Source organism: Sander vitreus, chromosome 15 (genome assembly GCF_031162955.1).
Source record: "Sander vitreus isolate 19-12246 chromosome 15, sanVit1, whole genome shotgun sequence".
In the NCBI taxonomy this organism is placed as follows: Eukaryota; Metazoa; Chordata; class Actinopteri; order Perciformes; family Percidae; genus Sander; species Sander vitreus.
The window spans coordinates 24,200,001-24,227,932 of NC_135869.1; the positions used below are offsets into that span (position 1 = coordinate 24,200,001).

A 27,932-nucleotide genomic window follows, 5' to 3' on the forward strand; every position below is an offset into this window, starting at 1 on the left:
CTGAGATATCCGACGATACCGGCACTGTGCACGTGGAAACTTTTACAAACAGCATCTCTAATCATTAAAGTAAATTGTTATAGAAAAGACTTATACATTACTACAATACATCATTTAAAAAGCAACGGAGCCTGCAGGGACAGACAAGGGCCAGTTAAACGTGCATGCTCTAAATCAGAGAAAATAATTCTTTCAGGTGGGTGGGTGGAAGGTGGCAGATAAAGAGCTGATCCACGCAGATAGCCTAGTTTGTGTGTATAATACAGTATATGCCTAGCCTTTATATTGTATAGTTCTTTTCATACAAACATTTGTAGTGTTTTACACTATATAGCCATACTGTGTATGTAGGCCATAGGCTATTATAAATATATAGGCCTATGAATGTGTGTGTGTGTGTGCAGGGGCGTTGGACTGGGGGGGGGGGAGAAAGGGGACTGAGTACCCAGGGCCCTCATGTGAGGAGAGCCCAAAAAGATGCTAGAATGAATAGCTGTGGATACGGGGAGGCCCCCATAGAAAATGCCTTTCTATGTAAAATGACATCAGTGCAAAAAGAAGGCTGGATGACAAAATATGTGATGTGAGATTTTATTTTAATATAAAATACATAAATAAAGCATCTGCAGGTGGCATCAGGAGCATGTGCACATATTCATATACACACATTCATATGTGTAGGCCTCAAACATACTACCAGGCATACAATTCACCCCACAAAAATAAAGTATAAAGAAACAAAATGATGGTAGTTACAGCCATTTGAGAATACGGTACACATAAATAGATCTTGCATGGACCAATGACTGCACGCTACACAGGTCTCATAATCACAAGAAGCACTGCAGCAGTTCTGTTAAAACCGATCATCCGTTAACCATACAACAAACCAGAAATCACTGTATTTATTAAGATATGGTGCAAAAGATCTCCCATTGAATAAAAACGTTCCAAAATGAGAAACATATTTGAAAAAGAAAGCAACACTTTAAAATCAATGTCTGACTAAAATGTCTAATTTCTAAACCGGTAGAATTTTAAACATGATGCCTTTACTTTTTCAAAAATGATTACACTAAATACATTTTGGAAAGAAACTCTTAATCTTTTCTTGTCCCCTCAGCTCCAGAAAAGCAAGATAATATTAAACATTTTGACAAGTTGAATGCAGCCTGTAACAGAATACAGTCTTATTTAGTTTCAGTATCTCCCGGGCGCTACTGATTGCACATTTAAACATCTGTCCTTAAACATAACACAAGGCTCTGTCTCACACTATAACTTGGACACGGACCTCTGCTCAAGATTTCTTTGGCCAAATGAATTGAACTGTTTAACAAATGACTGTCCAAAGCATCTTTAAATGAAAGTCATATTTTTTTTAGGTTGAAACGTAAAAAAACGTTTTACTTTGCACTTAAATCTGTGGACAAGTTAGAGGAGGTGAGAAGTGTGACCAATCAGACTCTGGGGAAAAAACCGTCCCCATTTCAACGAAGGCGCATGGGGGCAACACACAATCATACTATGTATAGTTCGCACAACAACAAAAATTTTGTATAAACCAACATTCCTCCAACAATTATAGTGCTGTTTTCTATTCAGTCCCTTAATGATGAAACAAATACAAACTGTAAAATCAACTTGTATCTGCCCTAAACAGCTTCAAATAAGCTGCATAAAATGGCACCAAGCATGGAGTGACTCCTGCAGTAGTGTGCACTCAACCCTCCTCCACGGAAAACTATTGAACATGCAGCACGAGCCACGTGAAATCAGCAGAACAGATTGATATGTTAGGGCATTACCCCTCCCTTTGGGTTTGTATAAAGCCTCTGTACACCTTAGACCTATTTTATCTCAAAACATAATTCTCTTCTTTCATTTAACAACAGTATTCAGACTTACTGCTAAAAAAGCTCGTAGAAAAAAAGCGATATTTAGCCGTTTGTCCAAAAGACAGGAAACAGTCAACAGCTTCTTGACCAGAAGAACCTCACTCATTGGGATGTTGTGCTGAACTTAAATCTGTTTTTGCAGGCAGAATCTGCCATTAACCTGTTAGTCAAGAGGCTGTTGAACAGCAGCGCTGAGCGTGAGGGGGAGTGGGGGAATCAGAGCTCATGTAAAGCTGGGTTAGGCATAGACATCATCATCATCATCATTTTACTGGTAGAAAATGACATGGCAGCGAATACATTTGATGGATGTGTTTGTCTATGCTAGGGTAGTTTTGAAAGCTCCCCAGGCGTGGAAGCAGCGCGAGAAGCAGTGGGGCTCGTTCCCCTTCCGCACCAGTCGCAGCTTTCTGGGCTGTGCAGCGTCCTTAGAGCGCATGTGCTGGATGTAAACCTGGAGAGGAAAAGGATTTAGTAAAATGTGGCTTTTTTATATTATATATATATATATATATATATATATATATATATATATATATATATATATATATATATATATATATATATATATATATATATATATCACCAAAAACGTTTCTACAGTTTGAACTAACCTGGCAGGCTTTGAGACTAAGTTTGATCTCCACCTGGCTGGTCTGATTACCGACCCACATGTACACCTGAGGGAAAACAAGAAACAATCACACAGTAATAAATGAAGTGATGAAATCAAACAGATTCCATTGTAGACATTCAGACAAATCTATAATCAGTTGTTACCTCTTTGCCGTTGTCCAGCAGCATGATGTCATCATCGGCCAAGTCGTCCTGACAGAAGTCTGAGCACTTCTCAGACACGGAGAAATAACCCTTCTCGTTCGAACACCTGCAGGAGGGAGAGGCAGAAAGGGGAGGGGGGGGGGGGGATGATAGATACAGACAGATAAGAAGAGATGAGTGGCAAAAAGAGAGAAGCAGATAGTATCACATATTGATTTTATAATTCTACACATACTTCTTTTAACTAGAATGACTAAATTAGACCTACTCGAAAAACGGATCATGTTTACTCACCTGAAGAGCCGAGCGTATTTCATATAATCTGCATCTTCATCGTACTCCTTCTGAGAACCAATCCCCACCCAGAAGAAGTTCTCTGGCTCCTCCCCCTCATTAATTACCTTGGAGACAAATTGATAATTGAGAGACACCAAAGAAAATACATAGAGACATTGCACAGCAGCTGAAGTATCTGTCTCAACTCTGGATGCAAATAGTTTTTCATACACACTTCACAGAGAGGAAGGTGGTCAGTACTATAGACATAGTACATAGTGTGTAAGCATTTCATTAGTGCAAATACTTCAAATTTCTTTTTGGGGTGAAATTATTTCTTTTATATGTGAGAGTATTTAGCGTTTATTTGAAATGTTTTTTAATGTTCAGCTCCGTTTAGTCCAGCAATGAAAGGAATTGAAATTGATGTTGAAATGGGAGCTTATAGTGTGAGATAATGTGTGTGTGCAGATTTATACTTGAGAGTATTTTTTTGGAGTATTTCAAGTTACACAGAATGAAAAAGAAATGAAAAGACATGAATATAGGAATATTACATTCCTACAAAGGCACACGTGTGCATACACATTTACCTGTTTGCTGTACGTGTCATCGAACATGTTGTTCATGATGTCCTCGGCCAGTTTGGCTTCGTCGGGGTCAGCAGCTCTGCCCACCCAGGTGTAAACGATGCCCTGATTGTCTGTGCTCTCAAACGGTACCTGCAGACATCATACGCCGTTACACAGAAACCAAAGAGAGGACTTTTTTTGATCTTTATATAAACAATATAAAAGTAAAAGGAGACACAGGGGAGAGATCTCTGGTAGGACTCTGGGATACAAATAATTGGTATATTGTTGTTTTTTTAAGAAAAGAATCACAACCTTGAGAATGAAGCAAAACTCGGAGTTGAGATTGCTGGAATCTGTTCCAATCTGGATTGTCCTAAGAGAGACAGGTAAGGTAGAAGATAAATACAAATAGTTTCTTTAAACTGACCAGGACTTGATGTGTGTGTGAATCTGATAATAGGTCATAATAGAACTATGTCTACCTGGTGCAAAGTGCGCTGCCATTGGTGCGTATGTGGTAGAGGGAGGGCTGAGCAGAGTCAGTCTTCTGTTTCCTCTTCCCTTTGTGGATGATGAACTTCCTCTTGAAATGGGAGAGGAACTTGAGGTTCTCCTGCTGCTGGGTCATACGCACCACCTAAACAGCAAGAAAGGCTATGGTTAGCTTTTTATGCTCAGAGTCTGAATTTCAGCGCCACATTGTCCAAGAATGTGTAACAAATCTATGACAATACCTTCAGTTTTCCAGGGAAAAGACTCTCAAACTTCTTCTGCAGGGAGAAGGTGAAAGTGAGCCAGCCCATGTTGGAGGCCTGCCTGCCCTGCCAGAAGTACACTACACACTGGAAGTCCTCCTCGGGCTGTTTGTCCTCCTCCTCTCTGCTGCTGCTGCACTCTTTTCTCCTCCTTCACCACTTCCCCCCTCCTTCTTCTCCTTCTCCTCCTCTTCGTACTCCACAGGTACCCAGTATCTAAGAAGGCACAGCGAGATTAGTGGAAGACAGGACAGAAGAAGACAGAACAGTGTCGAGCCATTGATTCCACTTCTCTTCTATGTGTAAATGAACAAATATAATTGTTTTTGTATTAAGGTATGGCCCTGTTCTAGGGTTGCACGATATTAACAAAATGTGATATTGCGATATCAATATTAATTTCGATATTTTTAAACATATGGAAAATTACAGAAGTTACGGGAAAATCCATCAAAATAGAATCATAACAAGTTTTCTCACAACACAAGGTTTATTTCAACTGACGGTCATATTGGACTGGTCCAACGTGAATAAATAAATAAGGACCATGTCTACAGAACAGGACATGTTTTACTGGTTGGACAGTATAAAATAAATAAATAAAGAGAACAGTAGTTGTCTATTTCTTCACTTACACGGTCACCCTGTTGAAATATGCACACACGTGGTACGCTCCATAGGGTTTGTCACGTAGCGGACCCGTGCGCTGACGTGTACTAACATGTGCAAGTGGCACGGTAACTGGCCAATGAAACATGATCATTATAGCATTTCAAGCGGGCTCTAAATCAAACACAACTAAGCCACCCAGCCAACGGACGGGATGCAGGGCTCCACAAAATAAACTAAACATTGCATACTTATCGCGACACTTTCAATATAATATTGCGCGACGTGATATTGCGATACTGAGTCGATATAACATGCACCCCTACCCTGTACGTTCCATAAACTGTAATTGTCAGGCACATCCCTACCTGCAGAGGAAGACATAGCAGTCCTGTGTGTGGAAGTGCCCAAACTCCTCCTCAGGCAGGCGAGCAAACTTCTTTCCTTCCAACACAAATCCTTCCATGCCATCCAGGTCCTCATTCCACTCATCCATCAATTGTTCCGCCTAGAGAGAAATCAGAATCAGAAATAAATGTATTGCCACAATAGTTACCCTATGTGGAGTTTGCCTTGGTGATCGGTGCATACATACACAAACAAACAAACATATTAAACATTAATAAGAATAAACAATAAATACACAAATATATATACAAAATAGCTGTTGAAGTAGTTTAAGCAATGTGTGCAATGGGCAGATGAAAAGATAAATATGTAAGAAGTGGAGGCTAAAAGAACATCTTTCGTGTTTGTGTAATTTACCCATCGAAATAGTGAGTATAATGGCAAAGAATAACCATGTGTGTGTCGTTACCTCAGTTAGGGGCATGGCTGGCTGCCTGGGCAGGAAGAGGGCTGTGAGGTCAGCTTTCATCTTGTCTTTCTGCTCTGCATCCTTCTTCACCTGAGAGAGAAAACGCAGATAAACACTTACTGTGCTAACCAGACACAAGCAGCTGAATCTGAGGACACACACACATGCAAACATCTAACATATTTCTGGTTTTGGTCAGTGGATATTTTAAATGAGTATTTGATGAGCCACTAGACCCAGTTCAGGTTATTAGTAGCCTGCTATTAAGTATCAACATTTAGATCACGCACGCACGCACAAACACACCTTGCCCTGCAGGTTGTCCTTCTGTTGTACAGTCTCAGCTGCTCTGGTGTAGTCCACCTTCAACACGTCATCCCAGTTCTTAAACTTGGACTTAAACACCTGAGGAAGAGGAAGAGGAAGAAGAGCAACTAAGATTACGTTATACTTTGCTGAACTGTTCAGAAACTTATAACAGCATTTAACCAATTTGTTTACCATTACACTGGATTTGATGCACAATATAATGCAGGTGGTACTTTACATTATGATGTATTTCCAAGGGTGTAGAATAAACTATTTAAACAGCAACTTTACACTTACACAGACATTGTATGGGGTTTCTATATGCACATCAATTTATTTGTGAGACTGCAAGTGGCCAGTAAGGTGTATTTATATACAGTATCCCTACACAACAGACCAAGACTAATACAGGCAGGTAAAGCAAGTGGACGGTATTGATTTCTGCAGCAGCAGTATTTGAAGTGGTGCGGTATTACCTGGCACTCGGTGCCCTCCAGGTTGCGGGTGACGCAGGCATGTTTGGGCCGGTGCAGCATGGAGCAGATCTCCTGACCCAGTTTTAAGGCAGCAGCTCGGACAAGGCGTGGGGACTTCCTCCCGATCCAGATGAACACGTCCGACCAGCAGTCGAGGATGTACACGCACTTTGTGTCCAGCAGAGACTGCACCTGAGAAGAGGGATGGAAATTACGGAGGAGGAAGTAGGAAATAAAATCATACCTTCTAGAGAATATGCAGTAGACAAACATACCAGTCTCATCTCGGGCAAAGTGTCCAGTTTGACCTTGTGGTCTTTGTGTTCGACGGACAGCTTGTAGTTAATCTGTGGCAGCTCCAGGTAGCCCAGACCCAAGCCCACCTACAGGACAATGAGAAAGAAAAAAAAAAAAAATCATCAGTGAATTGAGATTTCCCCTCTGTAGGAGCTTTGACACCAAGCCCTCCACCATCATCTTGCCTGTTAACTCTCCTCTCTACGTGACTCCTGCTACTCTGTGATGTGACTCTGCTGCTGCTGTACAGAGCAGACACTTTCAGATTATAATTAGTGTCCGTCGTTTGACTAAGTATTGAAAAATATGCTCAGTATTTTTACAAAATATTTGAGTTATGGCCAAAATCGTGTTTTGGGAAGTCACAGTAAACTTTGACCAGATCAGGATGATCAGTTCATCCTGACTGAGTCCAAGCGGACCTTTCTGCCAAATTTGAAGAAAATTCCTGCAAGGCATTCCTGATATATTGCGTTCCTGAGAAAAGGACGGACAGAAGGACAACCTGAAAAAAAGAATGCCGCCGGCCACGGCTATGGCCGTCGCGGAGCATAGAAACATAGTTACAGTTACACGTGAGCAGAAGCTCAACAGGGGATCTTACAGACCTCCTACAACACTGACTAATTTGCATTACACCTGCACTACTTTAACACTGCGTGTACACTTCTACTGTAGAACACGTTAACATTCACACAATGAAGTCAGTTATGGAGACTGTACTGTATAAAGGTTATTAAAAAGACTTACCTTGTATAGTTTAGGTCTGACAGGAGAGAAGTCATCTGGTACGTGTTTCTTGATCTCCTCCGGTTGTCCTCCCAGTACCTCCCAGAACCCCGGAGGCTCCTGGGTCTGCATGAGGGTTGTGATCTCCGCCTTCCCCTTACGCTCATTTTTATTGATCTTTTCAGCAAATAACCTGAAAAATGAAAACAATGCACACAAACACTTTGCATCACTACATTTTTTTTTATTTTTTGTATTTTTTTTAATTGTGTCCCAAACATGTAAACCAACTTGAGACTTGTCTTCCAAGTGGCAGAAAAGTGTGCATTACTTATTGATTTGTGTCGTACCTGGCCTTTGTTGTGCCGCTGAGAGTAGCATTGGCTCCTCTCCAGATAAAGATCTCCGGCCCTGTGTCCAACAAGAAGACATACCTGCCAAAAAGAAAAAGACAGGATGTTAGTTCCACACTAAATGAGACAAAGTGTGCATATCAAATAGCAGCAGGAAGAAATGAGCAACAAATCAACTGAAGGACTACAGTGAATGCAGTGATTATGCCAAAAAGAGAGAGGAGTGATGAAAAGCATTAGCAAGGGAGTATTTGTGCTGGAGGATGTGGAAAACTATGCGAGTGTTCGTCATGTCACGCTACCGAGGGTCGAGGGACGAGGCCTTCACTGGTACAGACTCCAGTCTGATGTTTTTCTTGCCATAAATTCTGTACAACCTGATAGACACACAGAAGGATAAAACCTGAGTTTCCAGACCAAAAAAGATGCAGCAGTCACAGAATGTGCTTCTAACTACAGCTGAATGTGCAAGCTATAAAACTGTCAAAACTAAGTCATACTCCACATAAATTTGATTTTAAGTAGCTTTTCAAAACATGTTTGACAAGATTACAATAATCAAAGGCAAAGAGAAAAAATATAAAACAATTTGACTTGACTTAGAAGGAAGAAAGAAGACTAATGGAAATTTTGGCATTTTCTGAAAAAAGGTTCCTTCCAGCTTACCTGACAGGATAGTTTGTGTCCTCCACAGTGTAGAATCCGCTGGATGTTCCTCCCTCAATGTAGGAGATCTCATTGTTAAACACCTGCACACATGACAAAAACTGTTATTTAAAACAGCACGTAGTGGTTGGAGGTTTATACACGTATAGAGATGATGTACAATTAAGAGAGATGATCAATTAAAGAACAGCATTTTTTTAAAGTTTTATTTGATGTTTTACTGTGATAAATACAACTAAGATCAACCATCACATCCTACACGTACGTTTCATTTATAATGCGAAGCACTTTATTTTACAAAAGGATGGAATTTTTCTTTTTATAACTGTATTAAAGCACCTCTTTAAAAAATAAAAAAGGTAATGTGTTACAACAAAACCATTGATATTCAATACATTTTGAATATGTTCTTCTTATTATGTTGAAATTGAATTACTCTTACACAATTTTAGGCACTCTTTCTGATGACCCTAGTGTAAATTTCTGTGTGAACCATAATATATTTATACTGTATGTACAGTATTTCTACATACGGCACTGAACTCCTCGCTCTCGTCTCCCATCTCCTCGCGTATTGTCCTGCACTCTGCCCCAAGGAAATTTCTGAGGTTGACGGCATGGATGGCAGAGCCGGCCTTCTTGTCCAGAGTGGCCTCCTGGCCGATCCAGTAGAAGATCTGCCAGTTCAACGCGCCATTGTCATCCAGGAAGGTCTAAAATTGCAAAAAGAAGCTTGTGACAAAGATGTATTGGCAAATACAGTACACCGAAGGCTTACAGATGTTCCAGCTGTCACCAAGAATAATCTATGTTTTATTAATCCAATTTGTCTGATGATGATCTAAGTAACTGACATGTGGCTCCTGTAAATGATGGCAGATTTGATGTGTTACCTTGAGGATGATGTAGCAATCAGCCTCATAGAACTTGCTATGGAAAGTTTCATCCACTGGCATTGGAACAAAGTTCTCTATCTGCCACACTGATACACCTGGAACCTGTAGGCGGGGAAAGAGAAGAGATATGTACACTGATATCTGTACAAGCAAAGCAGAAAACTATAATATGACATGTGTATAATCGATCTTTAGGGGAACTTTGGTTGATTGAAGCGGAGAAAGGGTAGACACATTACCTGCCCTGTATCCTCCGTATAGAACTCAGAGTAGTCCAGTTGAGGTTTCTCTATACTCTTGTCCCAGCGGCGGACCTTTAAATCAGCATATTTCAAGTCCCCGTTCTCCTACAAAATTAGCAGATTTCTTGGTAAATAAAATGTAAATGAACCCTATCGTGTTCATTATCCTTCCTGTGGGCTGTGTAGCCATCGTTCCTAATCTTTTACTTTACCTCCAAGTTGTTCTTGTCGTGTGCGACATCACTCATGCCCTTCAGCACCTGCTTTGCCTGATCGTCCTGAGAACAGTCCTTCCTTCTCCGGAGCCTCATCTTCCTCGCCAGGGGGTCTCGGGGGCTGGCTCCTGGACACATGGACACACAGATAGGGATTTAAGCCTCTAGAAAATCCTCATGTTTTATTGACAGTAGAACAAACGGCTAAATTAGCTGGTAGATTTGATTCACTCACCATCCAAAAAAAAAACAATGGTTGACAAAAAAACTTCATTTGGAACCCTGACTGTACACACTCATGTCCAAACTCTACATACAGTTACAGACGGACGTACCTCCTCCAGCAGCGGCTACAGTAGCAGGCGAGGCCCCGGCCAGCCGGAGCTGGTTCTGCAGGGAGAAGTCGATGTTGTACCACTCTGCTGCGGTGTCGGCTGGTTTAGGAGGCATCACCAGGTTGGGGTTCTCACGCACATCCAGCATCTACAGAAAGAAATATTTGTGCTTATCTGTTCCTAAACTATAAGTATTTGTAGAGATTACGTAATATCCAATGAAATATATGTATTAGATGCAAACATTATGACGTTACAGAGCACTATGTTTAATTGCTTAATCATTTTAGGTCCGGGATATTATTTCTATAATATTCCTACAGAAATGTGAACTGTACTATATTATGATTTATTTGTTTAATAATTCAAATTATTTATTATCGAATTATTTATCTAATTTACACCACTTTCTAGTAATCATTTCAAATTGTTCTCAAGTTTTTATGATGTTTCTATTCTATGTCATATATAACATTTACTTTATCCAACTGTATGCGATTTCTCTCTTTTTTTATTGAAACATTCTTTGTTTTAGTCAAAAGTATGAATAATTTAAATAACTGAATCCTCTTTGTGACACTTTTACAAAGTAATCAAACCCACGTAATGCACCATTTACCCAATATAAATGTTGTTTCAGTCCAGTAATATCTGTGTACTTTACTAGCGGCATTAGTATTTTACCTCTAAGTCAGTCAAGAAGTGGATGGCCTCAGGCAGTGTTACCAGGCGGTTTTTATTCAGCACCAGCTTCTTCAGCTTGCCACACCTAAACAACACAAAACCACATGTGCACATAACCAAATGTACAAGGGGTTGGCCCAAGCACAATTGTCCACATTGTGGAAGAATAAAGTTCATCTTATTTTACAGAGAAGCATGATCAACCACAGCACCCTCAATCTGTGCGTTTGTTCACCTGCATAGTCCCTCTGGGATGAGTTCCAGGTTGTTGTTAGCGGCCATGAACTCAGTGAGGCTGGACAGTTTGCCCACGCCTGGTGGAACCCCATCAAAGTCCAGTTTGTTGGAGTTTACATACAGCTTCTTCAATTTGGACAGCTTACAGATTGCAGACTGGAAGGAGACACACGAGCAAACTTTAATCGTTAGACATCATACACAAATTATAAAAAAGTAAATGTATCTAAATAACTGCTTGATCAAAAATAAAGAATTCTAGCAAGAAAGTAAATCAGATTAATAAATCGCTCAGTAATTGTTGATTCTCCGAAATTCACATATTTCTCTAGATTTAGCCATGCAGATAGTTTGCCCAGATTTTGAGATATTCATCTCTTACATTTCTGCCACCACCCAAACAGAATTACAACACATTTGTGGTTTAATATTGCAACATCTCCAGCTACTCAACTTTTCGAAACCCCGGTAGTTAAAAAAAAAAAAAAAGGAAAGAAGAGGGGCTTCTAGAAACCGCTGTGCAATTATGATTGTCCTTACGGGCAATGAGGTGAGCTGGTTGCGGCTCAGGTTAAGCGTCTCCAGCTGAGTCCACTGGTCAATGCAGAGGGACAGTTCTGAGATCTGGTTACTGCTTAGGTTGAGTCTCTTCAAACTGCCCAGTGAATAGAGGCACTCTGGCACCCGAGTCAGGTCGTTACATGACAGGTCAACATCTGAGAGAGGCAGGAAGGACAGAGGGAACGCATGTTTGTAAAAAGTACAGTAATGTTTTCCCAGACAGAGAGTATGATGATATGAAAAAAGCGACACATTTATGAAAAAGGTACCACACAGCCAAGAGGTAAACATAAGAAGGAAAATGTGCCAGTTGTGTGTGTGTGTGTGTGTGTGTGTTACCTGCTAAATGTGTCAGACCCTCCAAGCTGGTGGGCATGTTGCTCTGGGTCCTCTGGGTGTTCCTCAGGTGGAGAGTCTGTAATGCCACCATGGCTGGCAGCTGGCTGCTCAGACACAGAGATAAAGAGAGTCAGAGCAGTATGAAATAAATGCATATTTCTGTTTTCTAAGTAAATTAACCACTTAGCTTTAGGCTTAACATGACTGGAATGAGCTATGACTTCCCGAGTGTTTGGATGAAGGTGGGAAGTGAAGGATAGCGGTAAAAATAAAAGGAAACAAAAACTTGTGTTCTTACCGCAACTGGGCGTGCATCAACGGGTTGTTGTTCAGTGTGAGTGTCTGCAGGTGAACCAGGCGTCTCATCTGCGGTGGCAGGCTGTCCAGCTTGTTGTCACTCAGATCCAGATACAGCAGGTCTGTCAGGTTAATGAACAGCTGGTTGGGGATGGAGTCGATGCTGTTGTGGCTCAGATTCAGCACCAGCATGTTCCTGCTGTTCTCCAGGTCCCTGGGGATCTCTGTCAGCTGATTGAAACTCAGGTCCTAAAGGTGAATAAAGGGAAATGTATTGTTTTTTTTTTTAAAGAAAATACTGTATGTGAGCCAGTTATTTTTGTGACAGTAAAGTTTTATAATCAATTGAAAAATAGGGAAGGTAATACCGGAATATAAGGAAAGGAAGCATGTTGTTAAAATAAGTGTGGGCACACTGACAAAAAAAGTCTTCAAGGGTGTGATAAGCAGAGAATGAGGGTTTGTGTGAGATTATATTAGATACCAGCACAGAGAGGTCATCTAGCTGAAAGATGTCATCGGGGACTCCAGAGTTTTTCAGGTTGTTGGCTCTGGCTACCACCGCCTGCACACATAGTGAAACACATTTAGGACACTATCATAATTACACATTGGTACATGTAAAAACAGGCTACAGCCAAAGCATTTGATTGAAATCAACAGCGCTTATGACAAGTGGAAGAAATCGGCACGTTCTTTGTGTGCATTTTCTTATGCGTGTGTGGCTGTCAGTTACCCGTAGGTTCGGTAAGCTGGACAGTTCTCCATGTAAAGTAGTCAGGCTGTTGTGACTCACTGAAATATGCTCCTGAAGAAGGAAAACACAGAAGGTTTTGTTTAGAGATACACAGTGCAAAACATAAACTAAAACCCCATCTATCACCTCATCATGGAGACGGCTGTGCAATGTACTTCTTGCACTAATGCCTTGAAATAGAATGACCTAACTGCAAACAGGATCAAATCGAGTCAGATAAACAACACCACAGACACTTTGACTCCTAGCCATGATAACAGACTAATCTTATTTATCAACTCCTGGTAAGATCAAGCATGTTGGCATGGCTCACCTGCTGACTGAAGCTTTGGAGGTTTAGATTAGATGATCCTATCCTATCAAAGATATTGGGGATTAAAGTAGGGCTGCGTGTGGTCTTAATCGCTGATAAAATGCACCAATCTGCTGATGTGATGTCCTTTCTTACCCACGCATCAAGTAAAAATAAAAAGGCATGTTTTGACTCAGAGATTAACAATACTGCTATCAACAATGCAGTAATAGATGGGACATCTAATTATATAAATATAATTTGACATATATAGTAGACAACGAACAAAAGTGCAATGAAAATACTACTAACCTATGACTAATAACATACACTTTGACACTGTTACTATTAGCGATAATAAAGACAATAATACTACCGCCATTGTGGTGGTGGTAAAAACAACATAACAATATTAAAGAAGAAGAGTGTTAATTGTTATTTATAAAGACTCATTAGAGAACAGATCAGCAACACCATGCTTATGAATTAATGCCTCCAAATGCAGAGATGTGAGGACAAGATAATAACTAGCAAAAAGCCCTGAATGTCTCACCAGCTTCTGCAGAGAGGCCAGCTCCTCTGGGAGGTAGCACAGTCCGGTCCTGTTCAGTTTTAGCCATCGCAGACTGCTCATACACTTTACATGCTCTGGGAAGTACCCACCCTGTAAAGACAGACAGGGGAGAGAGGTGGGAGACGAAGAAGAGGAGTCAGAATTACTTTTGACATCAGTCACACTGCTATTGACTTTATCAATGCTATGTCTTTGTAATGTTAAATTGTGATGAAGTTGGTCGAGGTTGCAAATAAAATCCACCTGATCTTTTTTTTTTTTTTACCAAAATCATTTGAACCGGAAATATTGACACATACAAGACCCTAAATGTATGCGTATAGTAGTATGTGTATGTATATGTGTTCCCATAATACATGGAGATCTGTTTAACTGGAACTGGCGGAAGCCATTTAATGCAAGGCCAGTAAATAAAGCAAAAAGGCTTTCTTCGAACATCTTCAACATCATTTCCACCTCATTACCAAAATGTATCAAAAGTATCTGCAGACATTTGGCCAGCTGTGATGTTTAGTCTATATTACATTACATACACTATATTACAGTCACTATAAGAAACCTGAAAAGTTATAGTCGTTATGATCTAGGGCACAACTTGGCAGAGGAAATGATGTCATCCTACACTATCTGAAATTCGATCAGCCATTCAGTGTGGAGGATGGTCTGGCAAAGCGAGACTAGCCATTCACTAACTGATAAATAAACATGTTATTTCTCCAGCTTATCTGTACTACTTTAATAGTGGCATGACAGCTAGCGTTAAGTAACGTTACAGAAATAGTTCTGTCAGTTCAAATACGTGCCAAATGAGCTCAGTTAGCTGTCACTGCTGCCAGCCACCAGGTTGCTTTTCCAGTGTCCCAAACTGAGCTCGCAATGTGTGTCAACCCCTACACGTATGACGACATCGAATCAACAAACTCTAAAACGTTAGTTAATATTGTCTGACAATATACTTATCTAACTTAAACGCTGATAAAGCTGACATGTCCTGCATCGAAACTTGTGCTTCTGACCCATACAGCCAGAGCTAGCCAAATGTAAAGCTAAAAAACTTAGCTCGCTAACGTGACGTTGGAAACAAGAGCCCAACTACCCAGAATAATCTAAGCGCTAACAAAAATAACGAAGCAATGCTAACGTTACCTTTACAAACCCATAACCCCAAACAGATATTAACCGCCTGGCAGGACGCTTGTGGCAGAAACCAGACTGCTACGTTACTTTGTCCATGTCAAACATCTGACAACTGGCTAACGCCCAATGCTAGTAATGTTAAGCTTGCTAAGCTAGTGTTTTAGCGAGCTTTGTTGCGAGCCTCTAAGTTGAAATAGCTTTAGCTAGCTAAACGTGTTAGTTGCTCAACAGCAATGGATATAAAATCAACAAATATTGTGTAAAAAACTTACTTTGAAGTCGTTTCCACTGAGGTCTACCCCCCTAATGAAGGGAAGAACTCCGGTGGAAGCCATTTCTGGTTTACCGCAGCTGCTGCACTGTCCTCAACTGTCTATTTTGGTCTAGGGAGGGTCGTAGTCGTCATATGTAGCTTCATACCGCGCTGCTGGAGAATGGAAAGCCAAACGGAGTAGCGGCGCCTTCTAATCTAATGCACTAGATAAGAATTTTAATTGTGGATAGACCTCGATAAGAGGTAAATCCACAATTAAAATAATAATTTCCCCCTGAATTTGTAAGCGTTTTGTACACTTTCCAGACATGTATTAATGATACAGGATACTTGGTTAAGTTGAAATGCCTGTTTTATACCAAAATACATATTGTAAGTATGCATCTTTATTGGCTTTTAAGCCTTAATATAATATAAGTTAAACTATTAACTATAGGGACTAAAACCGTTTTTGTACCAGGCTGGAAACATGTTATGCTATGAAGTTGGGATTTTTTTTTATAGGGGAAAACTCTTTGATAGGGGTCCGTGGGGATTAACCATAGATTTAATATTAATATATATTAAAACATTTTTTACAGTCTATGGGATTAACAAGCCTCAAGTAATGCTTGAATAATAGCCTAATTGTAATAATAAGTTAAATTATGAAAAACATTTCAGCATCTTATTGGTATATCACTAATTACTTAAATAAAAATAACAATTCACCATGACATAAGAGGGTGTACCCTGTGCTTAAAGTGTCAGGACAGGCACTTATGTTGACATGAGATGTGAGTAAAATCGCAGGAATGTCTGTGTAAGCTGAAGAAATTGTGAGTTTCTAATTGATTCGTGCTAGCCATGGATGGTGCGAGCGCTTTGATCATGGCACTTATCCAACAAAAAAACATACGCAAAAAAAACCAATATATATTTCGACTTCAAAATAAATCTATTACTCAAGAAAGCTCACGATGTAGTCTATGTGTTATGTTCATGCCATAGATTCATGCCGCTTAATAAATGTTTTATTTTGAAAGCACTCGAATCGGAAGTGTTTCATGTCTTAGACGTGATGACGTCATTCTCAGAGAACCCCCCCACTTCTTAGTCAGCTGTGCCGTTGCTAAGCCAGCCAACAGAAAAATAAAAATAGCTATTTGAAGGTTTACATTATGGATAAGAATGCTACGCGATACAATGTACAACTATATATTTATGATCTATCGAGAGGAATGGCCCGCAACCTCAGTCCCATCATGTTGGGTAAGTAGCCTACAGATAAAAAATCCGATGTAGCCTGGCCTTGGAGGAAATAAGTGATAAAAAACAAATACCGGGTGGGGATGCTTTCACTACTATTGTACAGTCGCTGTTATGCAGTTTTCGCAGTGCAGTCTACTGATCTTTGATTAAGTTACCAAGGTCTAGTTATTTTTAATACATTTATTTTGAAAATATTGTAAAGCGTGACTGATTTATGTCACAACTGTCCATGCTAAGAAATGGTTCAAAGGTCGGTATTGGGGGATGACATCAAATTGCTGGCACAAAAGATCATCTGCTACCTCCTTCTTCTAACTACTTTTTTTTCTTTATTGTTACAGGAAAGCAACTGGATGGTATATGGTACGCATCTTTTTTTTCTGTTATTTTGACAGAGCCTCGCTTCCTTGAGACCTAAATGTCACACCTCCTGAGGTGAAAACAACCACTCATGCAATGTGTGGATCCAGCAGGTGTAGGCCAGTGACCCATTTATGATCCCAGATAACATAGGAATTTAAAATCCATTCTCAAACATGCTAATAACAGCTAGTGACAGTGTGTCAAATACTGACCCTTATTAGGACCCGAGCACGAAAGTGTGAGGAACCTATTTCTTTTGTAGAGATTATTATTATTATTATTATTATTATTATTATTATTATTGTTTTTCAGAGTCCTATGGTCTTATCTTGAAGTCCATGTAGCATTTTTTTGAAAATGTTCCATCCGACAGGCCATCTTGAGTTCATTAGATGGCGCTGTTTTGATTTTTTTAATTAATCAGTCCCTCCAGAAAAACGTGATTATGCGATCGCATAATTCAATGCATAATCAGCCAAAGTCCACATATTTATGCGGGGGCCGCACTTTTTCAAATACGCCGCACTTTCGCCGCATAAATTGCCGATTTCCGCGCAAAAAAGGAAATCGGCAATTTATGCGTCACATATATCTTAGCAGAAAGTTGAAAAATGTTGCGTTTACTTCACACAAGAGCAGCCGTTTCCCCCTGTTGCCATGGGAACATTACGACGTGACGTAATTACACGACGTGAACATCATCGAAATGCTACATATCCCGCGATGAAGCCGCGATGAAACCGCAGTTTTTGCAAGTTCCCGCATTTTCATCGCATAAAATTGCATAAATATCCCGCATATTCCATCGCATTTTTTAAGAAAACGTGACGCATAATCAAGGATTTTTGCCCGCAACAATCACAAAAAAACTCTTTTCTGGAAGGACTGATTAATTAGCGAAATCGCTATACTGTATGTGCGAAACCTACTTTTTGTAACTCCTCCTAGAACGTGAGTCCCATTTGCACCAAAATTGGCATGTATACTCGGTGGACCCTCAAGACAAAAAGATATCGAAAGAATTTTGATAGTTGAAAATATGCGCAAGTTATAGACCGACTTCCTGTACATGGCAAAAGAGGAAGAGTTGCGTATCTCGGCAACAGTAATTCTGAATCAGAGGAAAGTCGGCACAGCTGTTCCCCGTGCTCCTCTGAGGCCCTGCGCAACACTTGAAGGAAATCGCTTCAAAGTTCATCGCTGCTTGTTTTGTTTTTATATTTGTATTTCTTTTATTTTGAGTTTTGCCCAAAAGTAATTCATATGATTTCAAGGAAATCATAATGTGAAGCATAATTAGATAAGGGGAGTTGTATGATAGTGGATACACCATAAAATAATGCAAACACACAAGCATGGATCCATCTAAGGCTGGATTTGCCTGTTTAAGTGAAGTATTTATTCACCTGTGCCAAAATCAGTTTTTACTGTAATAATTTAGTTATTAGGCTGGACAACTGGTTTGTGGCCTTAAGTTAAAGCTGAGCTGCAATTTTAAATAAATCCAGGTAATATTGTTCTGACCTGAATTTACCTCTGTGTTCATGTTTTGCTTTTCTTCCAGGCACACAGCTATAGTGGCATACGGTGATGAGTTCTTCTTTGGAGGGGAGGGGATCTCCAGCTGTTCGCCGGTAAGTCTGTAACAAGGGGACTGACTCCTATCACAAGTCTCATCTAACAAGCTCATGATGGAAATGTATGGAGTTTTATTATTTATCTTTATTCAAGAGCGCATTCTTTCAATTTGAGAGCAGGAAAATCTGTCCGAGCAACAACATATCTCATTCCAAGCATAAAGTTTGAGCAACAAGCACAGAAAATCCAAGCGCGAGCAGTTGCTATTTGAGTGTGAGAGCAAGGTTTTCAGCGAAATTATTACAAAATCCGAACGTTAAATCAATGACAAAGGAATACAACTCGATAGAAATGCATGCAAAACGAGGGTTATAGCAGCAATAACTATTAATACCTGAACAGTTCTTGGGTTGATCCCTGTCATTCAGATTATCTGTTCTAGGCTGTCAGACTGCTGAAACTAAACCTTGAAAAGTGTAGTGTTGCATTACCAACAAAATAGTAACTCACATGTTATTACAGGCTCTCAGGTGTTATTTTGTGATGACGTTTTAAATCTGCCTGAAATACCTCTACTTCAGTTTCTGCATTTCCCAGAGTAGGCCTACTTTTCATAAAACAACAACAATGGTGTTACTCCAGTTTTTTTTTTGTCTACCCACTCGATCAAAACACCAAACCAGCATTTGTTAGCGTGTCTCTATGATAGAGTGCGGATCAGGCCGCATTTTTCTGTCCGAGCCCGGCCTGCGTCCGACAGAGCAGTAACCAAACCCGGCCCGAGCCCGACAGGCATTAAGATATTTTTGTCCGAGCCTGACCCGAGCCCGACACAGTTAAAATCTGTTTTTTTTCTCATACTAATGACACATACGTTTGTTTGTGTGGAAAGCCCGCTTTTATTAAGCAGCTGTAGGAAGGCATTCGGAAATGTCAACAGATGAGGCATCAGCCCACACGGGGCAACAAGCACACGTTAACACACAGTTAACAACGCTGATGTGACCGAGCCCGACCCGCATCCAAACATAATTTCTAAATATCTGTCAGAACCCGGCCCGGCCCGTCGGGTACCATCGGATCCCGACAGGCTCAGTTCGGGTATCCATCCTCTAGTCTCTAAACTCACTGTTAATGATAACATGCAGCAAAAAAGTGTAAAACTGGTTAGCCTTTCTGAGATTCATTTCTTTCTTCATGATTGTGCAAAATGGCATCTCCAGAAAGATGGTCTTCATCTGTAATTCAGAGGGACTGATAAAACCGGATTTTTGATGTTTGAGACAGCTGACATTTTTTTCCCGACTGTGCTGCAAGTATCTTCCCTTGATGTAATCTATCATTTAGCAATTATTCACGCAAATCATCGAAACACCTCAAACAAGATGGGCCTACAGTATCTTTTCTTTTGACTACCAATGAAACATACATGAATGACTCTTTTCAACAGCTCTCATATGATGTGTTGTGAGACATTTTCTATTTTGCCTGCTGTGTGTTTGTCAGGGTGGGACAATGCTGGGTTCTCCAGATACAGTGGTAGAGCTGGGCGAGACTGAAGTGTCTGAGGAGATCTTCATGGATTACCTCTCTTCCCTGGGAGAAAGCACATACAGGTCGAGTAGCTGTTATCCTTCTCGTCTTTACGCCAAACAAAGAGAGAATGACACACATAGTAGTAATCCTTAAGAAAGAGTAACTCTCAATAAGTTCTCAAAGTTTGGTTGACATGTCATAGTAGGAAAAGCACAGGTGTATTCAAAACCATCAATGATGGCTGCATTCCACTTAGGAGAGACCCTGGTATTGTGCATGTTGACTCACTGAAATAGCTTACTGGGACACTTGATGGAATTGAGCCATCGTTAAGGTTATCAATTACAGCTGTGCTTTTCCTACTATGACAAGTCAAAATGTCTGCTGTGAAAAAGGTCCATAATCATACTTGTTACTGACTAGTCACAACGCATGAAAGCTGTAATTGATGCATTTACTACTCTTGTATTCTTTCTTGGTTCAGAGGTGACAGGTATCGTCTGTTTGAGCACAACTGCAACACCTTCACCAACGAGGTGGCTCAGTTCCTGACAGGCAGGTCCATCCCGTCCTACATCACCGACCTTCCATCGGAAGTCCTCGCCACGTGAGTGTAAAGCTCAGTCTGTCAGTTTCTAATTGCGTGTAAAAAAAATCATGAAAAGTATGGATTATTGTAACGTGAACTATCCATTATGTGCGCTGTGTCCTACAATCATGAAAGAAGTTTGCCAAATTTGAAATTGTTCACTATGCAAAATGCAAATCATATTTCTTATGTGGATAGATCTTATAGGCTAGCAACATACTTAGATAACCACGCTGGAAAACAAAAGCAGATACAGTTTGTTAATAGGGCTGCACAATATATCGTTTTTTTTAATCGCCATCGCAATATCAATTTGCACAATAAACACATAGCGAGAGGAGGCAACATATCGCGAAAGACACTCAGAGATTTGTTTGTTAGTTGAAAAAGAGTATCAGTAGAAAACTGCACTTTAAAGGAACACGCCGACTTATTGGGCCAACATTTTCCTATTTACATGTTGTGATTTGTATAGTCGCAGCGTGTACAAATAACAAGGTCACATGAGACACAGCCATCTTCTAACCGTATACATACTGGGAACTATATTCTCAGAAAGGCGAACTATACAATACAAATCACAACATGTAAATAGGAAAATGTTGGCGTTATTTTGTCACTTATTTGGAGCAGTAGGCTGGATGGAGCCAGTTACCTCCAGGATCTGTGCTAAGCTAGGCTAGCGGTGGGGGCGTCAGACAGAGTTATTACACGCATGAGATGAGAAGGGTATGTATGGATTATCTAACTCTGGGGGACACGGTGAATAAGCTAAAGTCCCATAAGTCGGCGTGTTCCTTTAAAATGTAACTCATTCTTTTTTAGTGCAGCCTTTTATATTCAATTCAGTGTTCAATTTGTTCAATAACAGAATGTTGGAAATTATTTCCTTTCACTTGTTCAAACAAGCAATGTGTTGTATTTTAGTAGAATACTGAAAGAAATGCAGAACTGATTACACTTTAATATCTGTTTATTTATCGCTAATATCGTTATTGAGATATTCAACAATGTTATCGCATGTCGCATATTTTCCTCATATCGTGCAGCCCTAATAGTTAATTTGCAATGGCATATGATTATGGTTTAAATGTATGGTGTAAGCCTAAAAAAAGATCCTTCCATCTCCAGACCGTTTGGCCAGATACTGCGGCCCATTCTCGACTCTATCCACATCGCCCCTCCAGGAGGTAACGTCATCAACGGGGGGAGAAACGTGTAACCAGAGAGAGCAGCAGAGTCACCGTGCTCGCAAGGTCACTTTTATTGTAGTCAAGTCAGTCAAACTAATTGTCTTTCTTTCTTTTTTTCTTTCTTTCTGTAAATAAGTTACACACTAGCATTGAAGCTAATGGCCATTTTGGAAGCTATAACTTTTATGATTTACATATACTGTAATGTTCTCCTTAAAAAACCTAGTTGCTTCATGAATACTAATTGGGGGGAATTCACAGCCCTCTTCATGGGTGCATCCTGGCATCATATTCAATATACTTAGAAAACACAGATGGAATTTTGGGTTTACCAGCATAGCCTGATATCAAAACAGTTACCTTCCAACACTAAAAGCTGACTTTGATGAATGTTGCCTTCTTATAAATACTGTACATCTATGGAAAGTCAGAGGTCCACTTAAGCTTTTTCAGAAGTATAATGTAACAAAGTATATTTTGATTTTGGAGCACTGCAATGTGATTTAGCATTTACATTTTGCAAGAATTTATACTTTTACTCCACGACATAGAAATACTGCACTTTTTACTCCACTACATTTATCTGATGGCTGTAATTAAACCACCTACAACATTAAAATACCTCTTGCACATTAGTGCATTCAGCTTATTTAGTACTCAACTTTTGTACTAAGGTACAAAATGCTCGCTTACTTTTAATTAAGTTGGAAATTGTAGGTTTTTTTTCCCCCATTTTGGTGTTCTAATGTTTAATTATTTATTAAGAAATTTAGTTTTTTTCACTACTGACATTATTATATCATTATATATAACATATCAGGTTTCCCACATGGTTTCTGCAGTGAGAATCATCTGCTGCTGACTACAAAGGAATTAATCTGAGTGTACACTTTTGCATAGATCCATTTAATATATTAAAATCAAAGGACACAGGTTGATGGATAATAAGAGCAAGTTGGCTGGAGAGTCTTTTATTGTTAATCAATTTTTTATTTATTTCAATTTTACACTTCTATGTGGTCATGTGGTAATGTTTTTATTTTTATTTGGTAGACTGTAGTTATTTCCTGTCAGTGATCCCTTCATACTGTACCTGTAATATTTGTCTGAATGTTTTTTGTTGAATTCAACTGTACCTGACATTATAATTCCATTTGCCACATCATTTGTGACACAGCAGGTGATTGATGCCAAACTCACACTGAGGTTAATACGATTAGAGGTGATATAAAAATTGTGTTGAGTGTATGTCTCTATAGCAGGACTGGGATCAGTTCATTGTAAATTCCTATATGTATGAAAGTAGACCCCGGTTGACATTTGAAAATAGCAGAGCTCATTACAAAAGTGTAGATTTTCCAGACAATCTTTAATTTTAAATCAACAATGTACAATGTAATTAATTCTATTCTCTGATATAATTGAAAGTGAACTGCACCACATCCCTGTTATATGACATAAGTTGTGCCTCTTTCCCCGCGTTACCAGCAACACAGAGATGCTGATCTTAGATACATTACATTTTATTATACAGATTTCTGTTGCCATATGGGTAATTCTTAACAACTGCTCACCCACAGGTTTTCTTTTATAGTAGATGTGACTATATGCAGGGCAATGTCCTGTACTGTCAACTTAATAACAATCTGCTCGAGACCTTTAACAGCCACCAGAGTGTGTTGGATATACAATACACCTCTGTGCCTTCATTTCCCTTTGCTTGGCTACAGTCACACTGTTGGCAGTTGGCATGGTTATCGTATAGCACAGATGGTAATCCCTGTGCAGTCTGCATTCAAATCTGCTACTTAGTTTACTGTGCAAAGGTCCAGAAATCTTAGAAATCTTACACACATTAGGTGAAAGGGGTTAGGATTAGTACGGAACATTCAGCTATATTCTGTAGATAACGTAAACATCTGAAAATATTCTAGATTAAACAACATCTGTGTTAAACAACACTCACAGCCTATAATCTCAGTGCATTATACACTGCACTCTGCCGTCGCAAAGAACACGTCTGTTTTTAAGCTAATGCATAGATGACGTTTTAGGGTTTGTCTGATTAGGACAGTGTTAAACACATGAACCACGTTAAACCTCATGAGCCTGAACAGAACGAAGGATCGGAGAAGCACAGAAAAACAAGAAATCTCAAAGAACGCCTAAACCAGCATTAACTTTCATTGTGTTGTCATGCAATGAATACACCTCGAATTTACCTTCCAAGCAGTCACCATTTTTCTCGCGCAGCAGCTTATAAATATTGGATGTGCAAGCATTTCAACACTTTATTTTCAAACCTGATATCTGTAAGTATTTGGCTATGATTCGAGAAAGGATCTGGGATCTGTTATTTTTGCCTTCTGCTAACCAACTAAGTGACATGCTAACCAGTGTAATGTATTACTGCACAGGTCACCCTTTGTTGCTCTGATATGTGTTGTTGCTGGCTGCTACCTGTAATGTGAAATTGCAACAGATAGTGATGGATATTATTCTCTATTTAAGTAATTTAACTATAGTAGATTTGTTTATGCATATTGTTTGTGTAGTAGTTTTTTTAAATTAATAAATCTACCTACAAATAAAGCCATTGACTACAAATTTGAAAATCCTTGGTGTTATCTTTGACCATTTCTAATAGCTTCTGTCTATTTTCAAAGATTTATTTAAGTGCAACTGTGTAAATGTAAAATTTTCTTCACATACTTATACTTATACACACATATAAAAAATACAACAGTGTAATTTGCACAAACACACATTTTAGAGTTACATTTTAAGGACTACAATATGTGCACAGTTTCAAAATAATGCAAATATGTGAGGTCTTGGTCTTACTGAAGTACTGTACTTAAGTACAATTCTGAGGTACTTGTACTTTACTTGAGTCTTTTAATACCACTTTCTACTTCACTTCATTCCAGAGGGAAATACTACTACTTTATACTTCACTACATTTATTTGACAGCTTTAGTTATAGTACTATACTATAGATGTTTGCACAGAAAACAAATGAAGAGTTTGACTATAAGAGCAACTGTTTTGATTCTTCATACAAATATATTTCATGGTTCCAACGTCTCAAATGTGAAGATTTTCAGATTTTTTTGTTTATTTTAATCATTTCAAAGTTTTGTTAATAATGTTGAGGTATGGATTGTTGGTTGGACAAAACAAACATTGTGAAAGTGTCACTTTGGGTATTTAATTGTTGATTTTGTTTAAATATGCAAAATTGTAATTATGTAAGTGATTATTGGCCGGACTATATATTTTTATTATTATTTCAATTGTTAGTTGTTGGCACTTGAGCCTATACACGTTCATAGCAACAAAAATGACTAGGGGGGATACAGTTAGAAAAAATGTTTTATGATAATGACGAGCCGTTGTTTACTTCATGGGCTTTGTGTTATTACATTATCTGGGTCACATAACATTGATTATAGTCATAATATGCATCCTGGGATTTATTCAAAACTTTAATTTGTTTAAAAAACAGTGATAAATAAATACATATTTTTAAATTTGCCTGAAACAGACAATTATATTGTTAATCGCAATTATTTCTGAGACAAATAATTGTACAGCAAAATTTGGAATTGTTACAGCTATAGATACAAGTCTAGATATACTGTAAAGGTGTCGATGGATCCAATAAGTTTTCTAAATGGGATCACCCCCTCTAGAAGGCATACCAACTTTTTCAATGTAAAAGTATATATATATATATATAATATATATAAGTGCTAATATTGGACTAGCCAATTAGAAACAAGCATGCCACCTGTTCTAATATTACTCCTGTGCTTGTTAAGCCTTGATGCAGTTCTTTAAAAGTTCCACAGAGAGACAGTGTTGCTCTATCTCTAGCTAGAGATGCATCTTCAGGACAGAGATGGATTCTGATCAGAAGGTTGCAGTTTCAAAACCACACAGGACTAAACATGAAATGTTAACCAAATATTTAATCAAATATTCTGTATTCCTATACTTATAAATTGCTAACAGAACCCCAATGAGCAAGGCACTTAACCCGCAGCACTTAAACTGGGCCCTCTCTGGGGGAAAGCAATATGTTAATGAGAAAAGAAAGTGCACTGAAAATAAAAACGGAAAGTAATGTTTTTACCTGGTTTTGATAGTAAGTAAAAGTAAGTAAGTCAAATTTATTTATACAGTGCTTTTCACAGACAGGGTCACAAAGTGCTTTACAATGAGCAAAGACAAGAAAACATAGTAGAAAAAATAATATAAATAAAAATAAATAAAAAAAAATAAAGGAAAAATACAACAGATAAAATTATCAATAAATAAAAGACAGAGGTTACCCAAAAGCTAGCCTGAACAAGTGAGTCTTCACTTGTCCCTTAAAACAGTCCACATTCTCAGCAAACCTAATGCTGGTTGGCAGAGCATTCCAGAGTCTGGGTGCCATAGTGGCAAAGGCTCTATCCCCACATGTCTTCAGACGAGCGCGTGGCGTGGACAGCAGATTTTGGTTGATAGACCTGAGAGATGGGGAGGGAGTGTGTAGGTGAATTATGTTGGTAAGATGAGCAAGGGCCTGACCATGTAGATCCCTATAGGTTATGGTGAGAATTTTGAATTGGATCCTGTAGGTTACAGGAAGCCAGTGAAGGGAGCAGAGTAGAGGGGTGATATGGGTGCGCCTGTTTGCTCTAGTAAGTAGCCTAGCAGCAGCATTTTGAATGGATTGCAGGCGGTGAAGGACAGATTTGTTGATTGAGGAGAAGAGTGAATTGCAATAATCAATACGGGAGGAAATGAAGGCATGGATGATCATCTCCAGTTCTGACTGAGAGACCACAGCCCTTAATTTGCTAATGTTGCGTAAGTGGAAAAAACAGGATTTGGTCAGTGATTTGATGTGAGTTTCAAAAGATAGGGATTTGTCAAATGTCACCCCAAGGTTCCTTAGACTAGGCTGGACCGCAGATGGCAAAGGCCCAATGTTCTGCTTAATCATAGGGATAGCGCTGTGTCGCTATGATTAAAGGTGCTCAAAGCGATGTCACACGTTTTGTAGGCTACAACATTTTTTGTCACATACAGCAAACATCTCCTCACTATCCGCAAGCTGCCTATCCCCAGAACACACTGTAAAAAAGCGCGGTCTCTGTAGACAGACAACAAATTGTGCCAACCTGCACCACAAAGCATACACAAACAGTGTTCCAGCGTTCCAGCCAATAACCGACAAGAAGGAGTTGGGGGTGGGGGGTTAGTGCGCCGAAGCATGGAAGGGAGGGGACGGGATAAGGAGGAGGGAGGGGCGAGCTAGTCTCGTTTTGTTTGAAAATACTTTGAACATCAACAAGAAGTAACGTCACCCAACATCGCTTAGAGCACCTTTAAAACCTCTGTCTTATCTGGGTACAGCTGCAAAAAGCTTTCAGCCATCCAGTTGTTTATGGCGTCTATGCAATCTAAGAGCCTTGTAAGATTGGATGACTCATTTTGCCTGAAGGTAAAATGAGCTGAATGTCATCTGCATAAAAGTGATAAGAGATGTTAAAATTGCGAAAAATCTGACCCAGAGGCAACATGTATAAAGTAAACAATATGTGGCCCAACACTGAACCCTGTGGAACACCACAAGACAGGGGAGATGATGCAGAGTGGGAATCCCCAATAGAGACATCAAAACTTCTATCTGAGAGATAGGATGTAAACCAGTCTAGGGCCACTCCTGATATGCCCACCCATTCATGTAATCTCTTAGTCATGATATGGTGGTCGACTGTATCGAAGGTAGAACTGAGGTCTAGAATACTAACAATGAGCATAGATCTACGTCTGAGGCCATCTGAAGGTCATTATGGACTCTCACCAAGGCGGTCTCAGTAGAGTGTCTTTTCCTAAAATCTGACTGAAATTTGTCATACAGCTTTTTTTTTTTCATTTTCTTGGTCAGGTTTAGCAGATCATGGAGGCTGATTGGTTGGAAGGACTCAATGGTAATAGGCCTAGGTGAAGGAAGGCAGTCTACATGAAGGTGTGGCCCAGGCTGAA

The 27,932-nt window shown here is 39.5% G+C and overlaps 2 protein-coding genes across 2 annotated transcripts; one reads left to right on the top strand and one right to left on the bottom strand.

The window, feature by feature from the left end:
• Nucleotides 1-577: 577 nt before the first annotated feature.
• Nucleotides 578-15,489, bottom strand: flii (FLII actin remodeling protein). The gene is given in 32 exon segments (XM_078268993.1): nt 578-2,352; nt 2,513-2,578; nt 2,679-2,784; nt 2,973-3,079; nt 3,548-3,676; nt 3,842-3,902; nt 4,012-4,166; nt 4,264-4,407; nt 4,410-4,500; nt 5,262-5,401; nt 5,711-5,800; nt 6,017-6,115; nt 6,496-6,687; nt 6,771-6,878; nt 7,543-7,714; nt 7,872-7,955; nt 8,177-8,251; nt 8,541-8,623; nt 9,074-9,253; nt 9,434-9,538; nt 9,676-9,783; nt 9,891-10,021; nt 10,229-10,376; nt 10,913-10,997; nt 11,148-11,305; nt 11,690-11,865; nt 12,050-12,153; nt 12,348-12,595; nt 12,831-12,911; nt 13,083-13,154; nt 13,949-14,059; nt 15,379-15,489. Coding segments are annotated over 32 exon segments (3,807 nt in total). The 5' UTR covers nt 15,442-15,489; the 3' UTR covers nt 578-2,217.
• A 977-nt stretch (nt 15,490-16,466) lies between these two features.
• desi1a (desumoylating isopeptidase 1a) lies at nt 16,467-24,496 on the top strand. The gene is made up of 6 exons (XM_078270142.1): nt 16,467-16,631; nt 16,973-16,994; nt 18,559-18,628; nt 20,079-20,188; nt 20,593-20,715; nt 21,829-24,496. Exons 1-6 carry the CDS (start codon nt 16,541-16,543, stop codon nt 21,917-21,919), a joined length of 507 nt encoding a protein of 168 aa, XP_078126268.1. The 5' UTR covers nt 16,467-16,540; the 3' UTR covers nt 21,920-24,496.
• Nucleotides 24,497-27,932: the final 3,436 nt, after the last annotated feature.

What these genes read in the sequence shown, in the direction of transcription:
- desi1a (XM_078270142.1), top strand. Translation starts at nt 16,541, where the DNA reads ATGGATAAGAATGCTACGCGATACAATGTACAACTATATATTTATGAT. An exon ending in GGATCTCCAGCTGTTCGCCG is followed by an intron (nt 18,629 to 20,078) that starts GTAAGTCTGTAA and finishes TGTGTTTGTCAG; the next exon opens with GGTGGGACAATGCTGGGTTC. An exon ending in CCATCGGAAGTCCTCGCCAC is followed by an intron (nt 20,716 to 21,828) that starts GTGAGTGTAAAG and finishes TTCCATCTCCAG; the next exon opens with ACCGTTTGGCCAGATACTGC.